General features: G+C 44.8%; 1 protein-coding gene across 4 annotated transcripts in view; it reads right to left on the reverse strand.

The window, feature by feature from the left end:
* CFAP57 (cilia and flagella associated protein 57) overlaps positions 1 to 25,823 on the reverse strand; it is a 162,776-nt gene that overhangs the window by 102,073 nt on the left and 34,880 nt on the right. For all 4 annotated transcript variants that reach the window (XM_030571663.1, XM_030571661.1, XM_030571662.1 and 1 more), the window contains 2 exons: positions 13,895 to 14,047; positions 12,779 to 12,918 (listed from right to left, as the gene is read on the reverse strand). In XM_030571663.1, the coding sequence (XP_030427523.1) occupies positions 12,779 to 12,918; positions 13,895 to 14,047 (293 nt within the window). The remainder of the gene's footprint in view (positions 1 to 12,778; positions 12,919 to 13,894; positions 14,048 to 25,823) is intronic.

The following is a 25,823-nucleotide window of genomic DNA, read 5'->3' on the forward strand; positions in this document are numbered from 1 at the left end:
AGTCAGAATTAAGATTGCCTGTCCAACCTTAATTTTGCCCTCTTGTGTGTACGCATTATGGTAGAGTCTTTAATGACATTATCACATACTACTTTTTTCACAGGAAATCTGCCTCATTCAGTGCACAGAATGGATGGCGCTCGCTTAATGAGCAGTTATTCAATATTTTGTTTTCTCCTTAATCAATGTGTGGCCTCATTCCTTATTTGCTGCACATGACTCAAACTTTGCTCTGAAGACAGAATTACTGATTTCCTCACTAATTTTTCTATGATGCTCATTATTATAGTATCTGAGTGCTTCATAAACATTAATTTATGTTCACAAGTCCCCACGTTAGATGAGTGGGTATTATTATCCCCATTTTACAGATGGGAAAACTGAGACATAGAGAGATTATGGTGAAAATTATTCACTAATTTAAGACACAAGTACACAAGAATGGTATACTGGATCAGATTAATGGTCCATCTAGCCCAGTACCACATCTACCGACAATTGCCAGCCCCAGATGCTTCAGAGAGAGTGAACAGAACAAGGCAATTTTTCAAGTGATCCATCCCCAGCTGTCCAGTTCCAGCATCTGGCTGTCAGATGTTTAGGGACACTCAAAGCATGGGGCTGCATCCCTGACCATTGCAGCTGATCCCCATTGATAGACTTGTCCTCCTTGAACTTATCAAATTCTTTTTTGAACCCAGTTATATTTTTGGCCTTCACCACATCCCCTGGCAATGAGTTCCACAGATTGACTGTGCGTTGTGTGAAGAAGTGTTTCCTTATGTTTGTTTTAAACCTACTACCCATTAATTTCATCAGGCGATCCCTGGTTTTGTGTTATGTGAAGGGGCAAATAACACTTTGCTATTCACTTTCTCCACACCATTCATGATTTTATAGACCTCTATCATATCCCCCTTTAGTCGTCTTTTTTCTAAGATGAAGAGTCCAAAACTTTTTAATCTCTCCTCATATGGAAACTGTTCCATATGCCTAATAATTTTTGTTGCTCATCTCTGTACCTTATCCAACTCTATATATCTTTTTTGAGATGGCGCAACTCGAACTACACAGAGTATTCAAGTTGTGGGTGCACCACGCATTTACATAGAGGCATTATATTTTCTGTTTCATTATCTCTTTCTTTCCTAATGGTTCCTAATATTCTGTTAACTTCTGCCCATTATCCCCAAGTTTGACTTCTTCTGTGTCTATCTCAGTCCCGTCTCTATCTCACTGTTGGTTCCACATATCATCCCACTCTCCTCACCTAGCCAGTCCCAGTGTCTATTCCTAAGGCTTCTGATCCCAGTTCAAATTCTTTTCTTGGCAGCCAGTCCCAGTCCTCCACCCTTCCCACCTGGTTCCTTGTTCCCAGTTTCCTTGCCCAGTCAACCCCAGTTCCCTCCCCAACTCCACAATCTGTCTCTCTCCCTGCCCAGCTCCAGCCTCTCCCTCCACCCCCACAACATTTCCTGTCCCCACTGGCTCCCAGGCTTCCCATCAAGTCTCAGTGTCCTCACTTCCCGTACCTATTTTTCTCAGTATCTTTGCCCAGATAAAAAACAGTTACTTACCTTCTGGTAACTGTTGTTTTGAGATGTGTTACTCATGTCCATTCCAATTGGGTGTGCGCGCACTGCGTGCATGGCAGCTGGAAAGTTTTTTCCCTAACAGTATCCATTGGGTTGGCTAAGAAGCCTGTTGGGGTTGTGCCTTTATGGCACTCTGCCGACCCGCCACCCCCTCAGTTCCTTCTTGCTGCTTTTCCAACAGAGGGGTAGGAGAGTGGGTATTGGAATGAACATGAACACAACACATCTCGAAGAACAACAGTTATGAGAAGGTAAGTAACCATTTTTTCTCCTTCAAGTGCTTGTTCATGTAAATTCCAATTAGGTGATTACCAAGCCCAAGTTTTGGAGGCGGGGTTGGAGTTTAAAGATTCCCTGACTGTAGCACTGCTCTACCAAAGGCTGCATCATCTCTGGCCTGCTGGGTAATAGTGTAATGCGAAGTGAAGGTATGTATTGATGACCACATTGCAGCTCTGCAGATTTCCTACATTGGAACTTGGGCCAGGAATGCCGCTGATTATGCCTGCACCCTCGTGGAGTGCACTGTAAGCAGAGTGGGAAGTATCTTCGCCAGTCGTAGCATGCCTGGATGCAGGACATGATCCAAGACGAGATTCTTTGGGAGGAGACCGGAAGCCCCTTCATTCTGTCTGTTACTGTGACAAACAGCTGAATGGATTTCCAGAATGATTTTGTTCATCGATGTAGAAGGCTAATGCCCAGTGAACGTCCAAGGAGTGCAGTTTTTGCTCCCTGCTGCTTGAGTGTGGCTTAGGATAGAAAACTGGGAGAAAGATGTCCTGGTTAATGTGGAACTGGGACACAACCTTTAGGACGGAATACTGGATGAGGTCTGAGCTGAACATTGTTATTACAGAACACTGTGTACAGAGGTTCAGAAGTTTGTGCCTTGAGCTCTGACACTCCCCTGGCCGATGTTATCGCTACCAGGAATGCCACCTTGTGATACAGCAAAAAACATGTCGCCAGCAGTTCAAAGGGTGTCCCCATCAGGCTGGAAAGGACCAGATTATGGTCCCAGGCTGGGACCAGCTGTTGTACGTGAGGGTAGAGTCTGTCAAGACCCTTTAGGAAATGACTCACCATCAGGTTGACTGACCCTGATCCAAAGACTGACTGACCCTGCACGCCTGGATGGAAGCCCAAGATAGCGGCCAAGTGGACCTTTACTGATGACAGGGTAAGCCCTTGCTGTTTGAGGTGGAGAAGGTAGTCCAATATGACAGATGTGGATGCTAGAGTTGGAGACGGAAGGTATTGAGAAGACCAAATTGAGAATCTCTTCTATTTGACCAGGTAGGTAGCCCTAGTGGAAGGTTTCCTACTAGCAAGGAGGACTTGTCTGACTGAGTCCTAACAGGTGAGCGCTATCGGATTCAGCCACAGAGCTTCTATGTTGTGAGGTGTAGTGATTCGAGGTTTGGATGCTGGAGATGGCTGTGATCTTAAGTTATCAAGTCTAGGAAGAACGGTAAGGTGATTGGGCTTCCACGAACATTTCCAGAAGAGAGGTGTACCAGTGCTGATGGGGCCAGGCTGAAGTTATCAATATCACTGAGGCCTCATCCCTCCAAACCTTGAGGAGCACTTTGTGAACGGGAGGTATGGGAGGAAACGAGTACAGGAGGTGTCCCTTCAGGGGCAGGAGGAATGCGTCTGTGATGGAGCCCGGGCTGTGATTCAGAAAGGAGCAAAACTGCTGGCACTTCCTGTTGCATCACGGGGAGAATAAGTCTATCTGGGGAAACCCCCGCTGTTGGAAGATAGTGTTTGCGACATCCAGGCATAAGGACTGCTCGTGGCTGTGAAAGGATCTGCTGAGATAGTCCACCAGCTCGTTCTGTATTCTGAGGAGGTACAATGCCTCCAGGTGTATTGAGTGAGCTATGCAAAAGTCCCTTAGTCTGAGGGCTTCCTGGCACATGAGAGAGGAGTGTGCACACCCTTGTCTGTTTATATAAAACTTTACTATTGTATTGTCCATCATGACCAATATACATTTCCCTTCCAGAGGAACTTAGAACGTTTGGCATGCTAGACGGACCGCTCTCAGCTCCCTGATGTTGATGTGAAGGGAGAGCTCTGCCTGAGACCAGAGGCCATGTGTCCTGAGGTCTCCCAAGTGCACACCTCTCCCCAACACTGATGCGTCCATCACCAGCGAGAGGGCTGGCTGTGGTCTGGCGAAGGGAATCCCTGCACACACTGCCTGAGGGTTGAGCCATCATAGGAGGGAGTCAAGATCAGGATAAGGTAGAGTGAGGATCTTGTCTAGACCATCCCAAACCGGTCGATACACCGAGGCCAGCCACGCCTGAAGAGGCTGGAGTCTCAGCCTGGTGTGGTGTACTACATAGGTACAAGCGGCCATGTGTCCCAGAAGCTTTAGGCAGTTCCTTGCTGTGGAAGTAGGGAATTGCCTGAGGCTTCGAATGATGTCGCCCAAGGACCAGATTCACTATTTCGGGAGGTACGCACTGGCCTGTGTAGAGTCCAATATCGCTCTTATAAACTCTATCCGCTGCACAGGGAATAAGGTTGACTTTTGCACATTCAGAAGGCAGTCCAGGTCATCGAAAGTAGCTCTTGTGAAGCTCACTTGTGCCTCCACTTGTGCCGTGGAGCGGCCCTTGATTAGCAGGGTCACTGAGTTCCATAAACACTTGCACACAATGGTTGCATAGGAACACAGCCATGACTGCCATGCACTTAGTAAACACTCGACGATCTGCTGACAGATTGAACAGTAGGACTGTGACCTGGTAATGACTGTGGTTTGCCACAAATCTGAGGTACCTTCTGTGGGAAGGCATGACTGAAATATGAAAATAAGTGTCCTTCAACTCGAGGGCAGCATACCAGTCCCGTGGATGAGGCCCTAGCTACAAGTGAGTCCTGTTCCCTGCCCTCAGAGCTGAGGGGATCTTGGGTGCTCGGTGTTCTGGTGCAGCCTCAGGTGCCAGAATTGGCGCAGTCGATGCCAACTATGTTGGTGCTGGCGTGGTCGATGTGGATGCTAGTATCAGAATTGGTGGTGTCAGTGCCGAGTGCGTCCATGCCGGGTGTGTTGGTGTTGAATGCGTCAATGCCAGGTGTGTCGGTGCCAGTGCTGGTTGGGTTGGTGCTGTGCAGTAATACCCTGGTCATGCTGGGACAGGGGAGGAACAAAGGTGGCTGATGCCATAGAAGCCGACCTCAAGTAGGACTATAAAGGCTGGTTCCCCACTCTGGCACTTCGAGTGCAGAAGGTAGTGGCCTGCAAGGACTCTAAAAATTAATACTTGCCACTCCAGGCTTGTATTAAACTCCCAAGGTTACAGCTTTTCTCTGACCTTGGATTGGTAGATGCTGCCACCATCCAAATGCAAAACCCTTTAAGAATCCAGGAAGGCGCACTTAGGAATTCCCTCCTGTGGGGTACTCTCAAGCCCTTTCACCCTTCGCCTCTGGGGAAGAGCTGAGAAAGAAAGAAAGAAAGAAAGAAAGAAAGAAAGAAAGAAAGAAAGAAAGAAAGAAAGAAAGAAAGAAAGAAAGAAAGAAAAGGAAATCAGCTGTTGCCATCAGCTAATTCAATATGTGTACAAACCTCTTAAGGCACAAAAATCCAGGTCTCTGGGCTTTCTTACAAGGTCCCGCAGAAAATACATCTGGGAATTTAGGCTTTTGGTAGATTAAAAAAAAAACTACAAGAATTAAGCATCAAGAATAGACCTCTTGAGGTCCAGCTTGAAGATTACAAGCGAAACAAAAGCACTTGGGGTTAGCACAGAGGAATCCACAAGCCATAACGAAATAAAAGGGATAAACCTGATCACATCTTTCTAGACATTTCTTGACCTACTTACAAATCTGGGATTTTAAATTAGTAGTTTCTACGTATGATACTGATGATTTTTCATACCTGGCCCAAGCTTCTCACAGCATAACTGCTCCCTGTCTGCCTCTCCCTGAGAACAACAGACAGAAAAAAAGGGGAGTCTTGTTTCAATTTTAAAAAGTTCTAGCCTTCCCAATGTCTCTTTTGGCCAAGTGCCCACTCACTTTCTTTTACCTATGCATTGCAGTGAGACTTTTTAACTTTTTACAGGTAGAGCAATTAGAGAACAGCTATTAAGAGAAATTTTATAGCTACTGGCTGGCTGGGTGTCCATAAAAGGGAGTGACCCCCGCCTTAATTTATCACAAGGACCATTGGCTCTGGCCCTGGCGGAAAGCTCAGGGGCTCCAGAAAGGCCACTGAGCAGGGGACTGCCACTGACTCAGCCACAGTGCCAGCTGAAGGTGGTGTCTCCACCTGTTTGATCTGGAGCTCCTGCTCTTCCTGGCTCTAGATTGAAAGGACTCCACTTCCGACTCCGAGAACCCCATATAGGAGGACCAGGGAGGAGCGGTGCCACTTGGTGCCGAAGTGCGGTGTCTAGGGCTAGGGGACAGGGTGGCTCCCCTACGGGTGTGCTTATCGACGGCACCAGAGACTGGGGTCGAGGGGATGGCGACCATTGCAGAATCATGGTTGATTTGACCCTGGATGGCACCAGGGGTCTCATGGGTGCCGCTGAGACCGACGTGGGTGTCCTGTCCCGTCTCAGAGGGGAGGGCAGTGCTGTGAGGGTGATAAGGTCTCTCGCCGCCTCAGATGCCTCCGGCGTGGATGGCATCTGTGTATCACGGCCCTTGCTGACTGGTGAAAGATGGGGGCCCAGACTCGACTGGTCACGTGTAAGGGCAGGAGTCGATGTGACCCTTGAAGCTGAGGCCGAAGTTGCATAGCCCGATGTGGGTCTCATGGTTGCGGGCTCCATTTGCACCAGTCTGGGCGTAGGGGAGCGACCCCTTTCGGGTCTCTTTTTCTTATGAGACACCAGTAAATGTGAGTGGTGCTGGCCCCTGTCCCGTCGGGGCCAAAGGTCTCTACTCAAGTCCTTCTGCACTGATTCGTGCACCGGTGCTGCCAATGCACTCCACACTGATGATGAGGTGCTCGGGGTTGGCTCTGCCAAACCAGGGTCCGATTGCGGACGGAGAGTTGCCTCCATGAGGATTAACTTGAAGCGCTGATCTCTCTCCTTCTGTGTCCTTGGACGGAAACTCCTGCCAATTTTGCAGCATTCTTTTTGATGAGCTTCCCCCAAACACTTTCAACAAGAAGAATGGGGGTCGCTCTTGGGCATAAGCTTGCCACAAGCTGTGCAGGGTTTAAAACCTGGAGACTGAGGCATGTCCCTGTACTGGGAATAAAGTGTGTGTGGGGGAATCACCCACATGAAATGTATATATAAAAACTACTAACTACTATGTAAACTAACTAACTATATACAAAAATGAAAATTCAACTGCTAGAGAGATGCTTATCGAAGCAAGAGAAATGAGTGTTCTGCCTAACCATTACAGAGGGTAAGAAGGAACTGAGGGGGTGGCAGGTCGGCAGGGCTCTATATCCAGCGCCATAAAGACGCGACCCCAGGGGGTGCCTGAGCTGACCCAATGGATACTGCTATGGGAAAAACTTTTTGGCTGCCGTGCACGCAGTGCATGCACACCTAATTGGACTTGACATGAACAATCACTCAAAGAAGAATTGTAGTTCTTCCTCACATACTGATTCCTTGTCTGGATCTTCTCCTCTCCCTATCATGCCCTTCTCCCCATTCCACTGGTTCCCAGTCCCCTCCCCAACTCCTCATCCAATCTCAGTTTCCTCCATCCAGTCTCTGTCTCCCCCACCTCAACCTCCCTTGCTTCTATACTTAGGCCATGGTTACACTGGCGCTTTACAGCGCTGCAACTTTCGCGCTCAAGGGTGTGAAAAAAACACACCCCTGAGCGCTGCAAGATACAGCGCTGTAAAGCCTCAGTGTAAACAGTGCCGCAGCGCTGGGAGCACGGCTACCAGCGCTGCAAGCTACACCCGTAGAGGATGTGGAGTACGTGCAGCGCTGGGAGAGCTCTCTCCCAGTGCTGGTGCTGCGACCACACTCACACTTCAAAGCACTCCGCGGCAGCACTTTGAAGTGCAAGTGTAGCCATACCCTAAGTCTCTACCTCCCTGCCATCCTCCAGTCCCAGTTTCCACTACCTAGGCTCCTTGTCATCATCTACTCCCCTGACCTTTCCATGCAACTCTATAGGTCTGGCTCTTATCCCTTTGCATTTGAAGCTCACTGCCTTCTCTTCCACACTGCCTAGGTGCCAGCCAGGGTGTCACTGAGAGCACAGGAGAGACAAGCACCCTGAATTCAGGGCCAGTGCCCAGCTCCACCATGCAGCAGCTGGAAGCTATGACAGGGAGTCTGGCTTCACCCCTGTAGCTCTGGGCTAAATGGAGTATGCACAGTTTCTCTGTGGGGATGGTACATGTGTAGTCTGGACAGTGCTAGGAGCTGAGAGAGGCTTGAGTATGCTCAGTGAGGATGGAATCTTCAGAGATTTTATCTGTTAAGCTCTAGCAAGTCTGAACATGTGCAAAATGTGATTTTTCAGGGATTTAGAACTTGGCCAAATCTGGGCAAATTTTCACTGGGATGGCAAAAGACACAGCCCTGACAGTGCCAAATTTCAAGTCCTTGTTCCAAGGCATGGGATTACTGGAGCTTTCCAAAGAAAAGATTGCCAGAATATTTTTAACATTGAAAAACAACATTTTATCTAGCCTTATTCTCAGAAACAACTGAACCATGTAGCTGAAATATTTTGAAAAATTTGTCTTTAAATGGACATGTAGCATAGAAAATTTCAGCTAGAGCGCTTAGTTTGGGAAAGTTATAATTAATTAAAAACAGGGTCTTATAATGGGAAGTGTTGAGCATTCTTGATAATAGGCATTGCCCGTATCCTGCCTATAATACATTGTTTTTTCATAACCGTAGCCAATGAAGTATGCAATGCCATTTGGCAAATAAACTTATATTAGGATCATTTTCTGGAAATTATCATATAATTAGAGTCTGTATTAAAACTCAAACACAACGGGGTAGAGTTAAGGTTTCATAGCTTGCAAGGTCAGATCATTTAGTTTGACCTCCTGTATAACACAGGCCTGAGAACTTCCCCAAAATAATTCCTAGAGTATATCTTTTAGAACAATATCCAATCTTGATTTAAAAATTGACAGGAAAAATTGACCTTGGTAAATTGTTCCAATGGTTAATCATTCTCATTGTTAAAAATGTATGCCTTATTTTCAGTCTGAATTTGTCTATCTTCAGCTTCCAGCCAAAAAGGACAGGAGTACTTGTGGCACCTTAGAGACTAACAAATTTATTTGAATATAAGCTTTCGTGGGCTACAGTCCACTTCATCGGACGCATATAATGGAACATATAGTGAGGAGATATATGTACATACAGAGAACATGAAAAGGTGGGAGTTGCCCAACCAACTCTAAGAGGCTAATTAATTAAGATGAAACATTGTCAGCAGGAGAAAAAACACTGGTCTACAATTTTTGAGAAGTCGTCTGCTTCAGAGATAAAATGTGATATTTATTATGTATTTTGATGTGCTGAATTCAAATATGACAATTAAAACAACTGGTTGGCTACTGTTTCTAAGATATTTAAGTTTTTGGATTTTATGTCTATGTATATTGTGTAGATAGTAGAGTTTTAATCATAAATTGTAAACCTAGGTCTTTTCATGTGTTTATGGTTGCTTTACGTGATAATATTTCACCTGTCCTGTTTATGTAACACTTTAAAAATCAGCAAAAGGGTTATATAAATCAAATTTATTATGAAACAAAAGGCAAAAAACTATTATGTACATAGTTTAGTCCTATTCAGTGTCTACTCGGCGCTTCTTGGCTTGTCTCTTGTATTCATTAAATGGAGCATCTCTTGTCACTGTCCAGCAACAGTCTGCAAGCATTGATGGGCTCCATTTGCCCTGATCGCCTGCCAGGAGATTCCACTGCTTTAGTCTGGAGCCCAACACCTCTGCCTTACTCTTGGGTAGTTCCAAATCCCTGACAAGGTCATTCAGTTCACCTTGTGTTATGAGGTGTGGTTCAGAGGAGGAGGATGGGAGAAAATGTGGGTCCTGTGACATGGATGGTTCAGGACCAGAAGTTTCATCTTCTTCCTCTTCCTCATCTGACTCAAGTGAGAAGGATTCTGGTGCATCAGGAACCGACAGTCCTTCTCCATGGGGTACTGGGTGTATAGGTGATGGAATGTTTGGATAATGCACAGTCCACTTTTTCTTCTTTGACACACCTTTCCCAACTGGAGGCACCATGCAGAAGTAACAATTGCTGGTATGATCTGTTGGCTCTCTCCAAATCATTGGCACTGCAAAAGGCATAGATTTCCTTTTCCTGTTCAACCACTGGCGAAGATTTGTTGCACAAGTGTTGCAGCATATGTGTGGGGCCCACCTCTTGTCCTGATCTCCAATTTTGCAGCCAAAATAAAGGTGATAGGCTTTCTTAACCATAGTGGTTATACTGCGCTTTTGTGATGCAAAAGTCACTTCACCACAAACATAGCAGAAGTTATCTGCACTGTTCACACAAGTCCGAGGCATCTCTGCTCACTTTGGCTAAACAGAAATGTGTCCCTTTGCAAAATCAAACACTGACAAATAAGAGAGCACGACACTGTATGATTTCTACAGCTGATATATGGCAATTTGTTCAGCAGAGTGATGTAAGCTTTGTTATGATTGCATCATCCATGACTTCTAGGAATAACATGATGCAATTCATATCATGTATGATGCAATACCAGCTTCAGATTGCATCATTCATTGTTTTGCCTAAAAAGCAAGTACTGTCCAAACCCAATCATATATTTATTCATAGATCCAGTCAAAGATGTATTTTAGTCATTTCTGGTTTAAATTGAGATCCCGTCCCTTTATAACTCACATATCCTCTGCCATTCTCAAGTCAAGGGTCGTATATACTGACCCAATAGCATATCTTGAAAACTAGAGCCAATCAACAATTTTAAGCATCATTTTCGTTCTCAGTGACCCAGAATTAGTAAAGTTGGACTGCATTTATTTCAGAAGCATTTTGGCTGTAGAGCAGTGTAATCAAGATAGCGCATTTAAGACAGTTTGACAAGAAGCTGTGAGGATACTTAACATGGGGGAAATAGATTCAATGTGTGTAAGGGCTCAGCCATTCTCAGTCTCTATTTAAGCCTAAATTAATAGTATCTAGTTTGCATATCAATTCAAGTTCAGCAGTTTCTCGTTGAAGTCTGTTTTTGAAGCTTTTCTGTTGCAAAATTGCCACCTTTAAATCTGTTACTGAATGGCCAGAGAGGTTGAAGTGTTCTCCTACTGATTCCAGCCAGTGAACATCCTTCTTGAATAGTGGGCAACAGCACTGGACACAGGTTTCCAACAGTAGTTGCACCAGTGCCAAAGACAGAGGTAAAATAACCTCACTACTCTTACTCAAGATTCCACTGTTTAGGTATCCAAGGATCTCATTAGCTCTTTTGGCCACAGCCTCACACTGGGAGCTCATGTTCAGCTGATTATTCACCATGACCCCAAAATCTTTTTTAGAGTTGCCACTTCCCAGGATAGCGTCCCCCCACCTGTAAGTATGGCCTATATTCTTTGTTCCTAGATGTATACATTTCTATAAAAGCAGCAAAGAATCCTGTGGCACCTTATAGACTAACAGACGTTTTGGAGCATGAGCTTTCGTGGGTGAATACCCACTTCCTCAGATGCATACATTTCTATGTAGCTGTAGTAAAATGCATATTGTTTGTTTGTGCCCAGCTTACCAAGTGGATTGTTATCTGAGTTAGTGACCTGTCCTGGTCATTATTTATCACTTGCCCAATCTGTGTGTCATCTGCAAACTTTATCAGTGATGATTTTGTTTTCTTCCAGGTCATTGCATGGATCACTTGAATTCTTCCATTTCCTAACATTTGAGCGCTTCATTTTGCAACCTCAATGTTCTTTTAATGTACCTTTTTGTATGGAATTGGTATTTATTCCACAGTGGTGGTGATATCCATATGATAAATTATATTACCATGCATCTTTGACTACCTCTCTTGCACTCTGCCCACTAATCCATTTCCACCAGGACTATTTCAAATATTTCAGTTCTGTAGGCAGACTCAAACAGATGCCATTTTTAAAAAAAGACTGTCACAAAAGCATCTCCTTTCTTTCTGCCACCCAGCCCCTCTTCCACACTGAGAAATTTCCCCAGCGGTAGGTCAGAGTCAGAATTTTAGGTGACGCATTTGCCTTCACATTGAAAATACCCCTCAGAGCTGCCAGGCTGTTCAGAAAAGTCCTGGTACTAAAATGGGCACTATATCATTTGGGGCACAAAAGAAACTCCAGGAATGGACTCTTCTCTATACAGAAGAGCTAGTTTGTTAATTTAAACAGCTGTGGGTGAAACACTGAACTGGAATGACAGTAAAGTTATTTTCTCATCTTCTGAAAGGAGCAGTGCCCAAGGCACCCCATGGTAGTCTTTACTGAATTTCCCCTAAAATTACACTGATCAGAGGATTGCAGTCTTGTTGTAAGTAAGTATAAAGAAGTGTTGGTCTAATCAAAGGTATTACCTCACCCACCTTGCCTCAATGACCTCAGGTATAGTAACAGCAATATTAAAATCCTGGCCCAGTGACAGATTTCAAGTGTTATATCTTGCAAGCCATCAGACCATAAATGGTTGCAATATCTCACTGGAGAGCTGGAAATCTGCGTTTCCAGCAGCATAAAGCATTTATTTCTAGCAGATTTTTTATACAGAATTATTTAAGACCATTTTTAGGATGTTCTGAAATGTATTAGTTATTTTTCTCTCTCTTTGAGGCCTGAAGAGTTAGACAGGCTCATAGTACTAACATACAGTAGCCTTTTGTGAGATGTACAAACAAACAGTAATTTTTTTTAAAAACAAAAAAAGCTCTCTGAGCATTTGTAATATCATTTTTGGGAAATCTGCGGCATATATGCAATACACGATGGCATGGTACGGTATCAAGGTCTTAGTGATTATTGGTACTTGTTTTGAAGGTATTGCAAATCTAGACTGATCCCAAGCTACTGCCAGTAAGGCCATTCTTATCCCATACCATACAGTGACACCACCAAAACCAGACATGCACATGCTAAGACATCTGTAGTTGTCCATTACAGGAGACATACAAAGACATAAAGCAGTGAAAACAAAGATGGTTCTTTACTTGGTTTCATAGTTCCAGATGCGTACAGATCTGTCCAGGGAACAAGTAGCAACGAGGGGTTTACGGATACAGGTGTCCAGTCCAGTGATGGCAGCGGAATGTAATGGGAAATTCAGATACTCAAAGTGAGCTAGTTCCCCCTAGAGAAGTGTCACAAATAATTAAACACTCAGAAAAGAATCATATTGGCGTAAACTGATCAAAAGACAGTAAGCAAAAGGAAAATGATAAACCTCAATGCATGGAATTGGGGAGAGGTATCTTGTGTGGTACTAGACTAGAAATGCACCAGAAATTTAAAATAGGGAATAATGGTGTTAGGTGCAGTCTTATTTGGCATCTTTACTACTGATATGGAAGAATGATGGGATTCAGATACAGTACTATATTGTGAAGACTTGTGCATATTAGCAAGAACAGAAAAATAATGCACAAGGACCTAAAGAGACATGAACAATAACAAAAATGAGAACTGACCTGGAAGATGGCAGTTAATACATATAAGGAAAAATAATCTAAAAAGCAGATACTGAATGGGAAGTAGAAACCTGGGAAGCAAATTAGATAGGAGTTTGCAGTGTGATATAGCTAGGGGCTGGGGGTGAAGAGAGAAGAAGTCAGTGAGGTTTTGGGCTGCATCATGGAGCAGTTCCTGTTTGTACAGATGCTCCAGTATGACTCACCTGGAAAAAGTATTTAATTCCATCTAGGCATTTATACAAGACAATGACAAGTCCGTCCTTAATTAGCTTGTAAAAGTTCTTTAGTGCAGGAACTATCTTCAACTGCATATTTGCGCCCCACACAATGGGATTCTGATTTTGACTAGGACTTCTATGTGCTACCATAATATGAATACTCTACTTCCAAATATAATAATAATATGACAGATTCTCAGCTTTAACATTGTATTAAAGATTAATACATATTAAATTGATTAAACATATACACAGAGTGCTTCTCTGCACTACAAGGATGGGATGGGATGGGTTCAGCGTCTCACAGGCGCATTTTACAAAAACCTTCCACAGAAAGTGACACTGGAAACCAACTGCCTTGCTTATATATCGCTTACTGAGTGTTGTGCTAAAGGAATGGTGATCAAATTGAACTTACCTTAATTATCTCAGTTGAGGACATGGTAAAGATGTAGAGCTGATTTTTACTGGTGCTAATGAGCAGCGTTTCCTCTGAGGGGCTAAAACACATGCACGTAACATCCTGCTTGTCTGACTGATTTGGGTCACTGCTGCGCTGATCCTGGGGAATCTACACAGAAAACCAATCCCATTAGACTATTTCAAATCTCAGTACTCCACATAGCACCCACACTTGCAATGTAATTCTGCTTTGAGTCTAAAGAAGTAGGTGCCTTACCTACACAAAGACTGCAATGCAGACAAGGTGACCCAGGTGGAATTTTCCATCTTTAATAGCTATAATTTAGGAACACCTTTTCAACATTTGTCTTAATATATGTATCACATACAAAAAAAAGGCAACAAAAGAACACTAAGCAAAGTCAAGCACTCAAGTTAGGAAATGGCAGAATTACAGTTGTCCATGAAAGAATGGTTCCTTACCTTACAGTACTTGTGCTTCTTTGAGATGGGTTTTCCACAGGGACTCCAGTCCTAGTGATCATGTGTCCCATGTGCATAGATCCTTTTCGCCAGCAGTGATCACTGGGGCTCCACCTCTGCCCTAGTTCTCCTAGTGCTCCCATACCCAAGGATATAAAGAGCAGAGTGGGCACAACCAGCTCCTTCACCACTACAGAATACAAGAGGGGTAGGATTCTGTAGTAGGGGGAAAGAAGGCAGGTCATGGAATCCATGTGGACAATATATCTCAAAGAATAACAGTTACTGTAAGGTAAGTAACCATTTCTTCTTCGAATGATTGTCCACATGGATTCCATTCCTGGTGACTTACAAGCAGTCATCAGTTTGCTTTAAGGTGGTGTGATGCTGGCAGGCCAGGTACCAGCTCTTGTCAAGACTGCAGGCATTAGCTAAGAAAAAACAGTTACTCATCTTCTTGTAACTGTTGTTCTTCAAGATGTGTTGTTCATGTCAATTCCAAACAGGTGTGTGTGCGCATGCACGGTAGCCGGAAGATTTTTCCCCTAGCAATATCCGTCGGTCCCCCTGGAGTGGTGCCATCATGGCGCTCAATATAGGGTCCTACTGACCCACCTCAGTTCCTTCTTGTGGCTACCCCCAACAGAGGAGTAGGTGGGTGGATATTGGAATGGACATGAACAACGCATCTCAAAGAGCAGTTATGAGAAGGTGAGTAACCATTTTTTCTCCTTCAAGTGCTTGTGCATGTCAATTCCAATCAGGTGACTCCCAAGCCTAAGTTTAGGAGGCAGAGCCGGAGCTAACTACTGATCAGAGCACTGCTCTACCAAAGGCTGCATCATCTCTGGCCTGCTGGGTAATTGTGTAATGTGCAGTGAAAGTAAGTATGGAGGACCATGTCGCCACTCTGCATATTTCCTGGGTCGGAACTTGCACTGGGAACGCTGCTGAAGAAGCCTGCGCCCTAGTGGAGTGCGCTGTGAGCAGAGGGGCAGGCACCTCTGCCAGGTTATAGCATTCATGGATGCAGGACATGATCCACAAGGAAATTCATTGGGAGGAGACTGGAAGACCCTTCATCCTGTCTGCCACAGCCACAAACAGTTGAATGGACTTCCTAAATGGTTTTGATCTTTCAATGTAAAAGGCTAGTGCTCTGCAGACATCCAATGAGTGGAGCCTCTGCTCTCTGCTGTTCAAGTGCAGCTTAGGAAAGAACAGTGGGAGGAAGATGTCCTGGTTGATGTGAAACTGGGAGACAACCTTTGGGAGGAAAGCTGGATGTGGCCTGAGCTGAACCTTGTCCTTATAGAACACAGTGTAAGGGGGCTCTGATGTTAGGGCCTTGAGCTCAGAAACCCTTCTCCTGGCTGAGGTTATAGCTACCAGAAATGCCACCTTGCATGACAGGTAGGGCAGGGAACAAGTCACCAGTGGTTTGAAGGGCAGACCCATCAATTTGGAAAGGACCAGATTGATGTCCCAGGTTGGGGCCAGTTGTTGGACGTGCCAATATAGCCTGTTGAAACCTTTCAGGAAACAGCTGATCATAGGGTTGGCAAACACTGACTGGCCCTCTGCGCCTGGATGGAAGGCAGAGATGGTGGCCAAGTGAACCCTTGTTGATGACATGGACAGTCCCTGCTGCTTGAGATGGAGAAGGTAGGCTCTCTGCACAGGTACTACTGCGGAGAAGGATTTGGAGAAGCCCTCTGAGGGAAGGGATCAGAAGAAGACCCCATCGGCAAGAAGGCAGAGGATTCATTGTCCTAGGAATAGGGGTTCCACGACCATCATTCCCAAGAGGAGAAGATGGATAGTGGTGGCAGAGGTCCCTCCTAAAGAGGACGGAGTCATCCATCTGCCGACCGGACCAGGAGACTCGGAAAGTGTGCTGCTTGCCTGGAGCTAGAATCCAGGATGTGACAAAGTGTCTGCTAAGACTGATCAAGACCTCAGACCGCAACCCCTTCTGACTTCTCCATGTGGGCACCACTGATACTGCCAAGAATGACCTTGAACAGATCACAGCAGACTATGTGGCTCTGGGAAGAAGGATAAAGGAGTTTGAGGTGCAAGTTGTGTTCTGGTCCATCCTCCCTGTTGAAGGAAAAGATCCAGGTAGGGACCATCGAATTGTGGAGGTGAATGTGTTGTTATGCAAGTGGTGTCAGAGTGAGGGCTTTGGATTCTTTGATGATCGGACGTTGATCCAGGAAGGATTGCTAGGAAGAGATGGGAGCCACCTAAAGAAGAGAGGGAAGAGCATCTTGGACTGAGGTGGGGATGGACATAGGAGACGGAAGTGTTGAGAGTCTCTGGGTTAGGCTAAAAGGGGTAAAAAACAAGGGTGATGTCATGCTAGGAGTCTACTACAGGCCACCTAACCAGGTGGAAGAGGTGGATGAGGCTTTTTTTAAACAACTAACAAAATCATCCAAAGCCCAAGATTTGGTGGTGATGGGGGACTTCAACTATCCAGATATATGTTGGGAAAATAACACCGCGGGGCACAGACCATCCAATAAGTTCTTGGACTGCATTGCAGACAACTTTTTATTTCAGAAGGTTAAATAAGCTACTGGGGGGAAGCTGTTCTAGACTTGATTTTAACAAATAGAGAGGAACTCATTGAGAATCTGAAAGTAGAAGGCAGCTTGGGTGAAAGTGATCATGAAATCATACAGTTCGCAATTCTAAGGAAGGGTAGAAGGGAGTACAGCAAAATAGAAACAATGGATTTCAGGAAGGTGGATTTTGGTAAACTCAGATTGCTGATAGGTAAGGTCCCATGGGAATCAAGACTGAGGGGAAAAACAACTGAGGAGAGTTGGCAGTTTTTCAAAGGGACACTATTAAGGGCCCAAAACCAAGCTATTCCGCTGGGTAGGAAAGATAGAAAATATGGCAAAAGACCACCTTGGCTTAACCACGAGATCTTGCATGATTTAAAAAATAAAAAAGAGTCATATAAAAAATGGAAACTAGGACAGATTACAAAGGATGAATATAGGCAAACAACACAGGAATGCAGGGGCAAGATTAGAAAGGGAAAGTGACAAAATGAGCTCAAACTAGCTACAGGAATAAAGGGAAACAAGAAGATTTTTTATCAATACATTAGAAGCAAGAGGAAGACCAAGGACAGGGTAGGCTCACTTCTCAGTGAGGAGGGAGAAACAGTAACAGGAAACTTGGAAATGGCAGAGATGCTTAATGACTTCTTTGTTTCAGTCTTCACCGAGAAGTCTGAAGGAATGCCTAACATAGTGAATGTTAATGGGAAGGGGTTAGGTTTAGAAGATAAAATAAAAAAAGAACAAGTTAAAAATCACTTAGAAAAGTTAGATGCCTGCAAGTTATCAGGGCCTGATGAAATGCATCCTAGAATACTCAAGGAGCTAACAGAGGAGGTATCTGAGCCTCTAGTTATCATCTTTGGAAAATCGATGGGAGACGGGAGAGATTCCAGAAGACTGGAAAAGGGCAAATATAGTGCCCATCTATAAAAAGGGAAATAAAAACAACCTAGGAAACTATAGACCAGTTAGTTTAACTTTTGTGCCAGGAAAGAAAATGGAGCAAATAATTAAGGAAATCATCTGCAAACACTTGGAAGGTGGTAAGGTGAGAGGGAATAGCCAGCATGGATTTGTAAAGAACAAATCATGTCAAACCAATCTGATAGCTTTCTTTGATAGGATAACGAGTCTTGTGGATAAGGGAGAAATAGTGGATGTGGTATACCTAGACTTTAGTAAGGCATTTGTTATTGTCTCGCATGATATTCTTATCAATAAACTAGGCAAATACAACTTAGATTAGGCTACTGTAAGGTGGGTGCATAACTGGCTGGATAATTGTACTCAGAGAGTGGTTATTAATGGTTCCCAATCCTGCTGGAAAGGTATAACAAGTGGGGTTCTGCAGGGGTCTGTTTTGGGACCGGCTCTGTTCAATATCTTCATCAACGACTTAGATGTTGGCATAGTAAGTACGCTTATTAAGTTTGCAGATGATACCAAACTGGGAGGGATTGCAACTGCTTTGGAGGATCAGGTCATAATTCAAAATGATTTGGACAAATTGGAGAAATGGTCTGAGATAAACTGGATGAAGTTTAATAAAGACAAATGCAGAGTGCTCCACTTAGGAAGGAACAATCAGTTTCACACATACAGAATGGGAAGAGACTGTCTAGGAAGGAGTATGGCAGAAAGAGATCTAGGGGTTATAGTAGACCACAAGCTAAACATGTATCAGAGGGGTAGCCGTGTTAGTCTGGATCTGTAAAAGCAGCAAAGAGTCCTGTGGCACCTTATAGACTAACAGACATTTTGGAGCATGAGCTTTCGTGGGTGAATACCCACTTCGTCAGATGCATGTAGTGGAAATTTCCAGGGGCACGTATATATATGCAGGCAAGCTAGAGATACTGAGGTAGTTCAACCAGGGAGGATGAGGCCCTGTTCTAGCAGTTGAGGTGTGAAAACCAAGGGAGGAGAAACTGATTCTGTAATTGGCAAGCCATTCACAGTTTAATCCTGAGCTGATGGTGTCAAATTTGCAGGTGAACTGAAGCTCAGCAGTTTCTCTTTGAAGTCTGGTCCTGAAAATTTTTTGCTGCAGGATGGCTACCTTAAGGTCTGCTATAGTGTGGCCAGGGAGGTTGAAGTGTTCTCCTACAGATTTTTGTATATTGCCATTCCTAATATCTGATTTGTGTCCGTTTATTCTTTTCCATAGCGACTGTCCAGTTTGGCCGATGTACATAGCAGAGGGGCATTGCTGGCATATGATGGCACATATTACATTGGTGGACGTGCAGGTGAATGAACCGGTGATGGTGTGGCTGATCTGGTTAGGTCCTGTGATGGTGTCACTGGTGTAGATATGTGGGCAGAGTTGGCATCGAGGTTTGTTGCATGGATTGGTTCCTGAGCTAGAGTTACTATCGTGCAGTGTGCAGTTACTGGTGAGAATATGTTTCAGGTTGGCAGGCTGCCTGTGGACGAGGACTGGCCTGCCACCCAAGGCCTGTGAAAGTGTGGGATCATTGTCCAGGATGGGTTGTAGGTCCCTGATGATGTGTTGGAGAGGTTTTAGCTGGGGACTGTATGTGATGGCCAGTGGAGTCCTGTTGGTTTCTTTCTTGGGTTTGTCTTGCAGTAGGAGGCTTCTGGGTACACGTCTGGCTCTGTTGATCTGTTTCCTTATTTCCTCATGCGGGTATTGTAGTTTTGAGAATGCTTGGTGGAGATTTTGTAGGTGTTGGTCTCTGTCTGGGGGGTTAGAGCAGATGCAGTTGTACCTCAGTGCTTGGCTGTAGACAACGGATCGTGTGATGTGCCCGGGATGGAAGCTGGAGGCATGAAAGTAGGCATAGTGGTCGGTAGGTTTTCGGTATAGGGTGGTGGTAATGTGACCATCACTTATTTACACCGTGGTGTCTAGGAAGTGGACCTCCCATGTAGATTGGTCCAGGCTGAGGTTGATGGTGGGGTGGAAGCTGTTGAAATCGTGATGGAATTTTTCCAGAGACTCCTTCCCATGGGTCCAAATGATGAAGATGTCATCAATGTAGCGTAGGTAGAGAAGGGGCGTGAGTGGACGAGAGCTGAGGAAGCATTGTTCCAGGTCGGCCATAAAAATATTGGCATATTGTGGGGCCATGCGGGTGCCCATAGCTGTGCCACTGATCTGGAGATATATATTGTCATTAAATTTGAAATAGTTGTGTGTGAGGATAAAGGCACAGAGCTCAGCAGCCAGTTGTGCTGTAGCATCATCAGGGATACTGTTCCTGACAGCTTGTATTCCATCTGTGTGTGGGATGTTCGTGTAGAGAGCCTCTATATCCATGGTGGCTAGGATGGTGTTTTCTGGAAGGTCACCAATGCATTGTAGTTTCCTCAGGAAATCAGTGGTGTCACGGAGATAGCTGGGAGTGCTGGTGGCATAGGGTCTGAGTAGAGAGTCCACATATCCAGACAGTCCTTCAGTGAGAGTGCCAATGCCCGAGATGATGGGGCATCCAGGATTTCCGGGTTTGTGGATCTTGGGTAGTAGATAGAATAACCCTGGTCGGGGCTCTAAGGGTATGTTGATTTGTTCCGGTGTTAGTGTAGGGAGTGTCCTGAGTAGATGTTGCAGTTTCTTAGTGTATTCCTCAGTGGGATCTAAGGGAAGTGGCCTGTAGAATTTGGTGTTGAAGAGTTGTCTGGCAGCCTCCTTTTGGTAGTCAGACCTGTTCATAATGACCACAGCACCTCCTTTATCAGCCTGTTTGATGATAATGTCTGGGTGGTTTCTGAGGCTGTGGATAGCATTGCGTTTTGCACGACTTAGGTTATGAGGCAAGCGATGTTGTTTTTCCACAATTTCTGCCTGTGCACGTCGGCGGAAGCATTCAATGTAGAGGTCCAGACTGTCATTTCGACCCTCAGGAGGAGTCCATGTGGAGTTCTTCTTCTTGTGCTGTTGGTGGAAGGGTACTTGTGTATCAGTGCGCTGTTCAGTGTTGTCCTGAAAGTATTCTTTGAGTCGGAGAAGGTGGAAGTAGGCTTCCAGATCGCCGCAGAACTGTATCATGTTGGTGGGGGTGGCAGGGCAGAAAGAGAGTCCCCAAGATAGGACTGACTTTTCTTCTGGGCTGAGCATGTAGTTGGATAGATTGACGATATTGCTGGGTGGGTTGGGGGTACCACGGTTGTGGCCCCATGAGGCAGGTAGGAGTTTAGACAGCTTACAGTCCTTTTTCCTTTGTAGAGAGGTGAAGTGAGTAATGTAGATCTCCTGTCTTATTTTAGTGAAGTCCGTTTGTATGGAAGTTTGGTTATTAATGAGAGTCTCCAGGTTGGAAAGCTCTTTTTTGATGTTTTCCTGTTTGCTGTATAGGATGCTGATCAGGTGGTTCCTCAGTTTCTTTGATAGAGTATGGCATAATCTCTCACTGTGGTCTGTGTAGTATGTAGATAGCAGTGGATTTTTTACCTTTAGTCCATTTGGTATGATGTCCATCCATTTGCATTTGGAAAGGAAGATGATATCTGTCTGTATTTGTGCAAGTTTCTTCATGAGGTTGATGGATTTCCACTCCATACGGCTAAATGCAGTGCCTTGCATGGTGTCAAGTATCAGAGGGGTAGCCGTTAGTCTGGATCTGTAAAAGCAGCAAAGAGTCCTGTGGCACCTTACAGACTGACAGATATTTTGGAGCATGAGCTTTCGTGGGTGAATACCCACTTCGTCAGATGCTTGTAGTGGAAATTTCCAGGGGCAGGTATATATATGCAGGCAAGCTAGAGATACTGAGGTAGTTCAATCAGGGAGGATGAGGCCCTGTTCTAGCAGTTGAGGTGTGAAAACCAAGGGAGGAGAAACTGATTCTGTAATTGGCAAGCCATTCACAGTCTTTGTTTAATCCTGAGCTGATAGTGTCAAATTTGCAGATGAACTGAAGCTCAGCAGTTTCTCTTTGAAGTCTGGTCCTGAAGTTTTTTTTGCTGCAGGATGGCCACCTTAAGGTCTGCTATAGTGTGGCCAGGGAGGTTGAAGTGTTCTCCTATAGATTTTTGTATATTGCCATTCCTAATATCTGATTTGTGTCCGTTTATCCTTTTCCGTAGTGACTGTCCAGTTTGGCCGATGTACATAGCAGAGGGGCATTGCTGGCATATGATGGCGTATATTACATTGGTGATTGTGCAGGTGAATGAACCGGTGATGGTGTGGCTGATCTGGTTAGGTTCTGTGATGGTGTGATGGTGTCGCTGGTGTAGATATGTGGGCAGAGTTGGCATCGAGGTTTGTTGCATGGATGGCAAGCCACTCCTCGCCCGCAGGCAACCTGCCAACCTGAAACATATTCTCACCAGTAACTGCACACTGCACCATAGTAACTCTAGCTCAGGAACCAATCCATGCAACAAACCTCGATGCCAACTCTGCCCACATATCTACACCAGCGACACCATCACAGGACCTAACCAGATCAGCCACACCATCACCGGTTCATTCACCTGCACGTCCACCAATGTAATATACGCCATCATATGCCAGCAATGCCCCTCTGCTATGTACATCGGCCAAACTGGACAGTCTCTACGGAAAAGGATAAATGGACACAAATCAGATATTAGGAATGGCAATATACAAAAACCTGTAGGAGAACACTTCAACCTCCCTGGCCACACTATAGCAGACCTTAAGGTGGCCATCCTGCAGCAAAAAAACTTCAGGACCAGACTTCAAAGAGAAACTGCTGAGCTTCAGTTCATCTGCAAATTTGACACCATCACCTCAGGATTAAACTGTGAATGGCTTGCCAATTACAGAATCAGTTTCTCCTCCCTTGGTTTTCACACCTCAACTGCTAGAACAGGGCCTCATCCTCCCTGATTGAACTACCTCAGTATCTCTAGCTTGCCTGCATATATATACCTGCCTCTGGAAATTTCCACTACAGGAATCTGACGAAGTGGTATTCACCCACGAAAGCTCATGCTCCAAAATGTCTGTTAGTCTATAAGCTAAACATGAGTCAACAATGTGACGCTGTTGCAAAAAAAGCAAACGTGATTCTGGGATGCATTAACAGGTGTGTTGTAAACAAGACACGAGACGTCATTTTTCCGCTCTACTCTGCGCTGGTTAGGCCTCAACTGGAGTATTGTGTCCAGTTCTGGGCACCGCATTTCAAGAAAGATGTGGAGAAATTGGAGAGGGTCCAGAAAAGAGCAACAAGAATGATTAAAGGTCTTGAGAACATGACCTACTAAGGAAGGCTGAAAGAATTGGGTTTGTTTAGTTTGGAAAAGAGAAGACTGAGAGAGGACATGATAGCAGTTTTCAGGTATCTAAAAGGGTATCATAAGGAGGAGGGAGAAAACTTGTTCACCTTAGCCTCTAAGGATAGAACAAGAAGTAATGGGCTTAAACTGCAGCGAGGGAGGTTTAGGTTGGACATTAGGAAAAAGTTCCTAACTGTCAGGGTGGTTAAACACTGGAATAAATTGCCTAGGGAGGTTGTGGAATCTCCATCTCTGGAGATATTTAAGAGAAGATTAGATAAATGTCTATCAGGGATGGTCTAGACAGTATTTGGTCCTGCCATGAGGACAGGGGACTGGACTTGATGACCTCTCGGGGTCCCTTCCAGTCCTAGAATCTATGAATCTATTATATCCTCCCTACTGCTTCCAGAGATACCAGTGCCTGCCTTAAAAACACAAATAGGTATACCACATCCACCGCTTCTCCCTTATCCACAAGACTCATTATCCTATCAAAGAAAGCTATCAGATTGGTGTGACATGATTTGTTCTTTACAAATCCATGCTGGCTATTCTCTATCACCTTACCACCTTCCAAGTGTCATATCCATAAACGGAAGGTTGATGTGTGGGGAGAACATCTCTTTCTACAGAAAGAATGGACACAAGCATAACAGGCTCCTTTCATTCCTTTGGCCTATTTGCAGCTTTAGATAAAGACATCAATTATGGCTCCCCACTTGGCTTTTTGCTGACTAAGCTTATTTTAGCAAAAAGCAAAGTTGTCTTTTGTTTGCACCGCTTTTCTTACCTAATATTGTTCACTGTTTACTAGGCCTCTGGCCTCTTGACCATACTCTGGACTTTGGGCCTGTAAAAAGAGTGGACTTATAATCTATATCAGGTTGTTACATAAACAGCACATGGATTTTGGCCCTTCAAGGAAGGACAGGTCAGGAGGAAAGGTGGAGAAGTTGCAATATATGTAAAAAAGTGGTATGACTGCTCAGAGCTCCACTATGAAACTGGAGAAAAGCTTGTTGAGAGTCTTTGGGTTAAGTTTAGCGGTGAGAGCAACAAGGGTGACGTTGTGGTGGGCATGTGATATAGACCACTGGATCAGAAGGATGAAGTAGACAAGGCTTTCTTTGGACAACTAACTGAAGTTTCCAGATCACAGGCTCTGGTTCTAATGGAGGACTTCAATCACCATGACATCTGCTGGGAGAGCAATACAGCAATGCAAAGACAATGCATGAAGTTTTAGGAGAGTGTTGGGGACAACTTCCTGCTACAAGTGCCTGGAGGAACCAACTAGGGGCCGTGCTCATCTTGACCTACTGCTTACAAACAGGGAAGAATGGATAGGGAAAGTAGAAGTGGGTGGCAACCTAGACAGCAGTGACCATGAGATGGTTGAGTTCAGGATCCTGACAAAAGGAAGAAAGGAGAGTAGCAAAATACGGACTCTGGACTTCAGAAAAGCAGACGTAGACTCCCTTAGGGAACTGATGGGCAGGATCCCCTGGGAGACTAATATGAGGGGGAAAGTAATCCAGGAGAGCTGGTTGTACTTTAAATAAGCCTTATTGAGGGTGCAGGAACAAACCATCCCAATCTGCAGAAAGAATAGCAAATATGGCAGACGACAAGCTTGGCTTAACAGTGAAATCTTCAGTGAGCTTAAACTCAAAAAGGAAGCTTATAAGAAGTGGAAATTTGGACAGATGACTAGGGAGGAGTATAAAAATATTGCTAGAGCATGCAGGGGTGTAATCAGGAAGGCCAAGGCACAACTGGAGTTGTAGCTAGCAAGGGATGTGAAAGGTAACAAGAAGGGTTTCTACAGGTATGTTAGCAACAAGAAGGTGGTCAAGGAAAGTGTGGGACCCTTACTGAATGAGGGAGGCAACCTAGTGACAGATGATGTGGAAAAAGCTGAAGTACTCAACGCTTTTTTTGCATCCATCTTCACGGACAAGGTCAGCTCCCAGACCTCTGCACCGGGCAACACAGTATGGGAAGGAGGTGAGCAGCCCTCAGTGGTGAAAGAATAGGTTAAGGATTATTTTAGAAAAGCTGGACATGCACAAGTCCATGGGTCCAGATCTAATGCATCCAAGGATGCTGAGGGAGTTCACTGATGTGATTGCAGAGCCATTGGCTATTATCTTTGAAAATTTGTGACCATCGGGGGCCCGGATGATTGGAAAAAGGCAAATATAGTGCCCATATTTTAAAAAAGGAAAAAAGAGAACCCAGGAAACTACAAGCCGGTCAGTCGCACTTCAGTCCCTGGCAAAATCATGGAGCAGGTCCTCAAGGAATCATGTAGCAGATCCTCCAGAAACCCTAACCTTAAAGCACTTTGAGGAGAGGAAGGTAAACATAATAATAATAGGAAATATACCAATCTCCTAGAAGTGGAAGGGACCTTGAAAGGTCATTGAGTCCAGCCCCCTGCCTTCACTAGCAGGACCAATTTTTGCCCCATATCCCTAAGTGGCTCCCTCAAGGATTGAACTCACAACCTTAGGTTTAGCAGACCAATGGTCAAACCACTGAGCTAGTCCTCCCCCAGGAACAGTCAACATGGATTCACCAAGTGTAAATCATGCCTGACCAACCTCATTGCCTTTTATGATGAGATAACTGGCTCTATGGGGAAAGCAATGGATGTGATAT

Source organism: Gopherus evgoodei, chromosome 8, assembly GCF_007399415.2.
Source record: "Gopherus evgoodei ecotype Sinaloan lineage chromosome 8, rGopEvg1_v1.p, whole genome shotgun sequence".
NCBI classification, from domain to species: domain Eukaryota; kingdom Metazoa; phylum Chordata; order Testudines; family Testudinidae; genus Gopherus; species Gopherus evgoodei.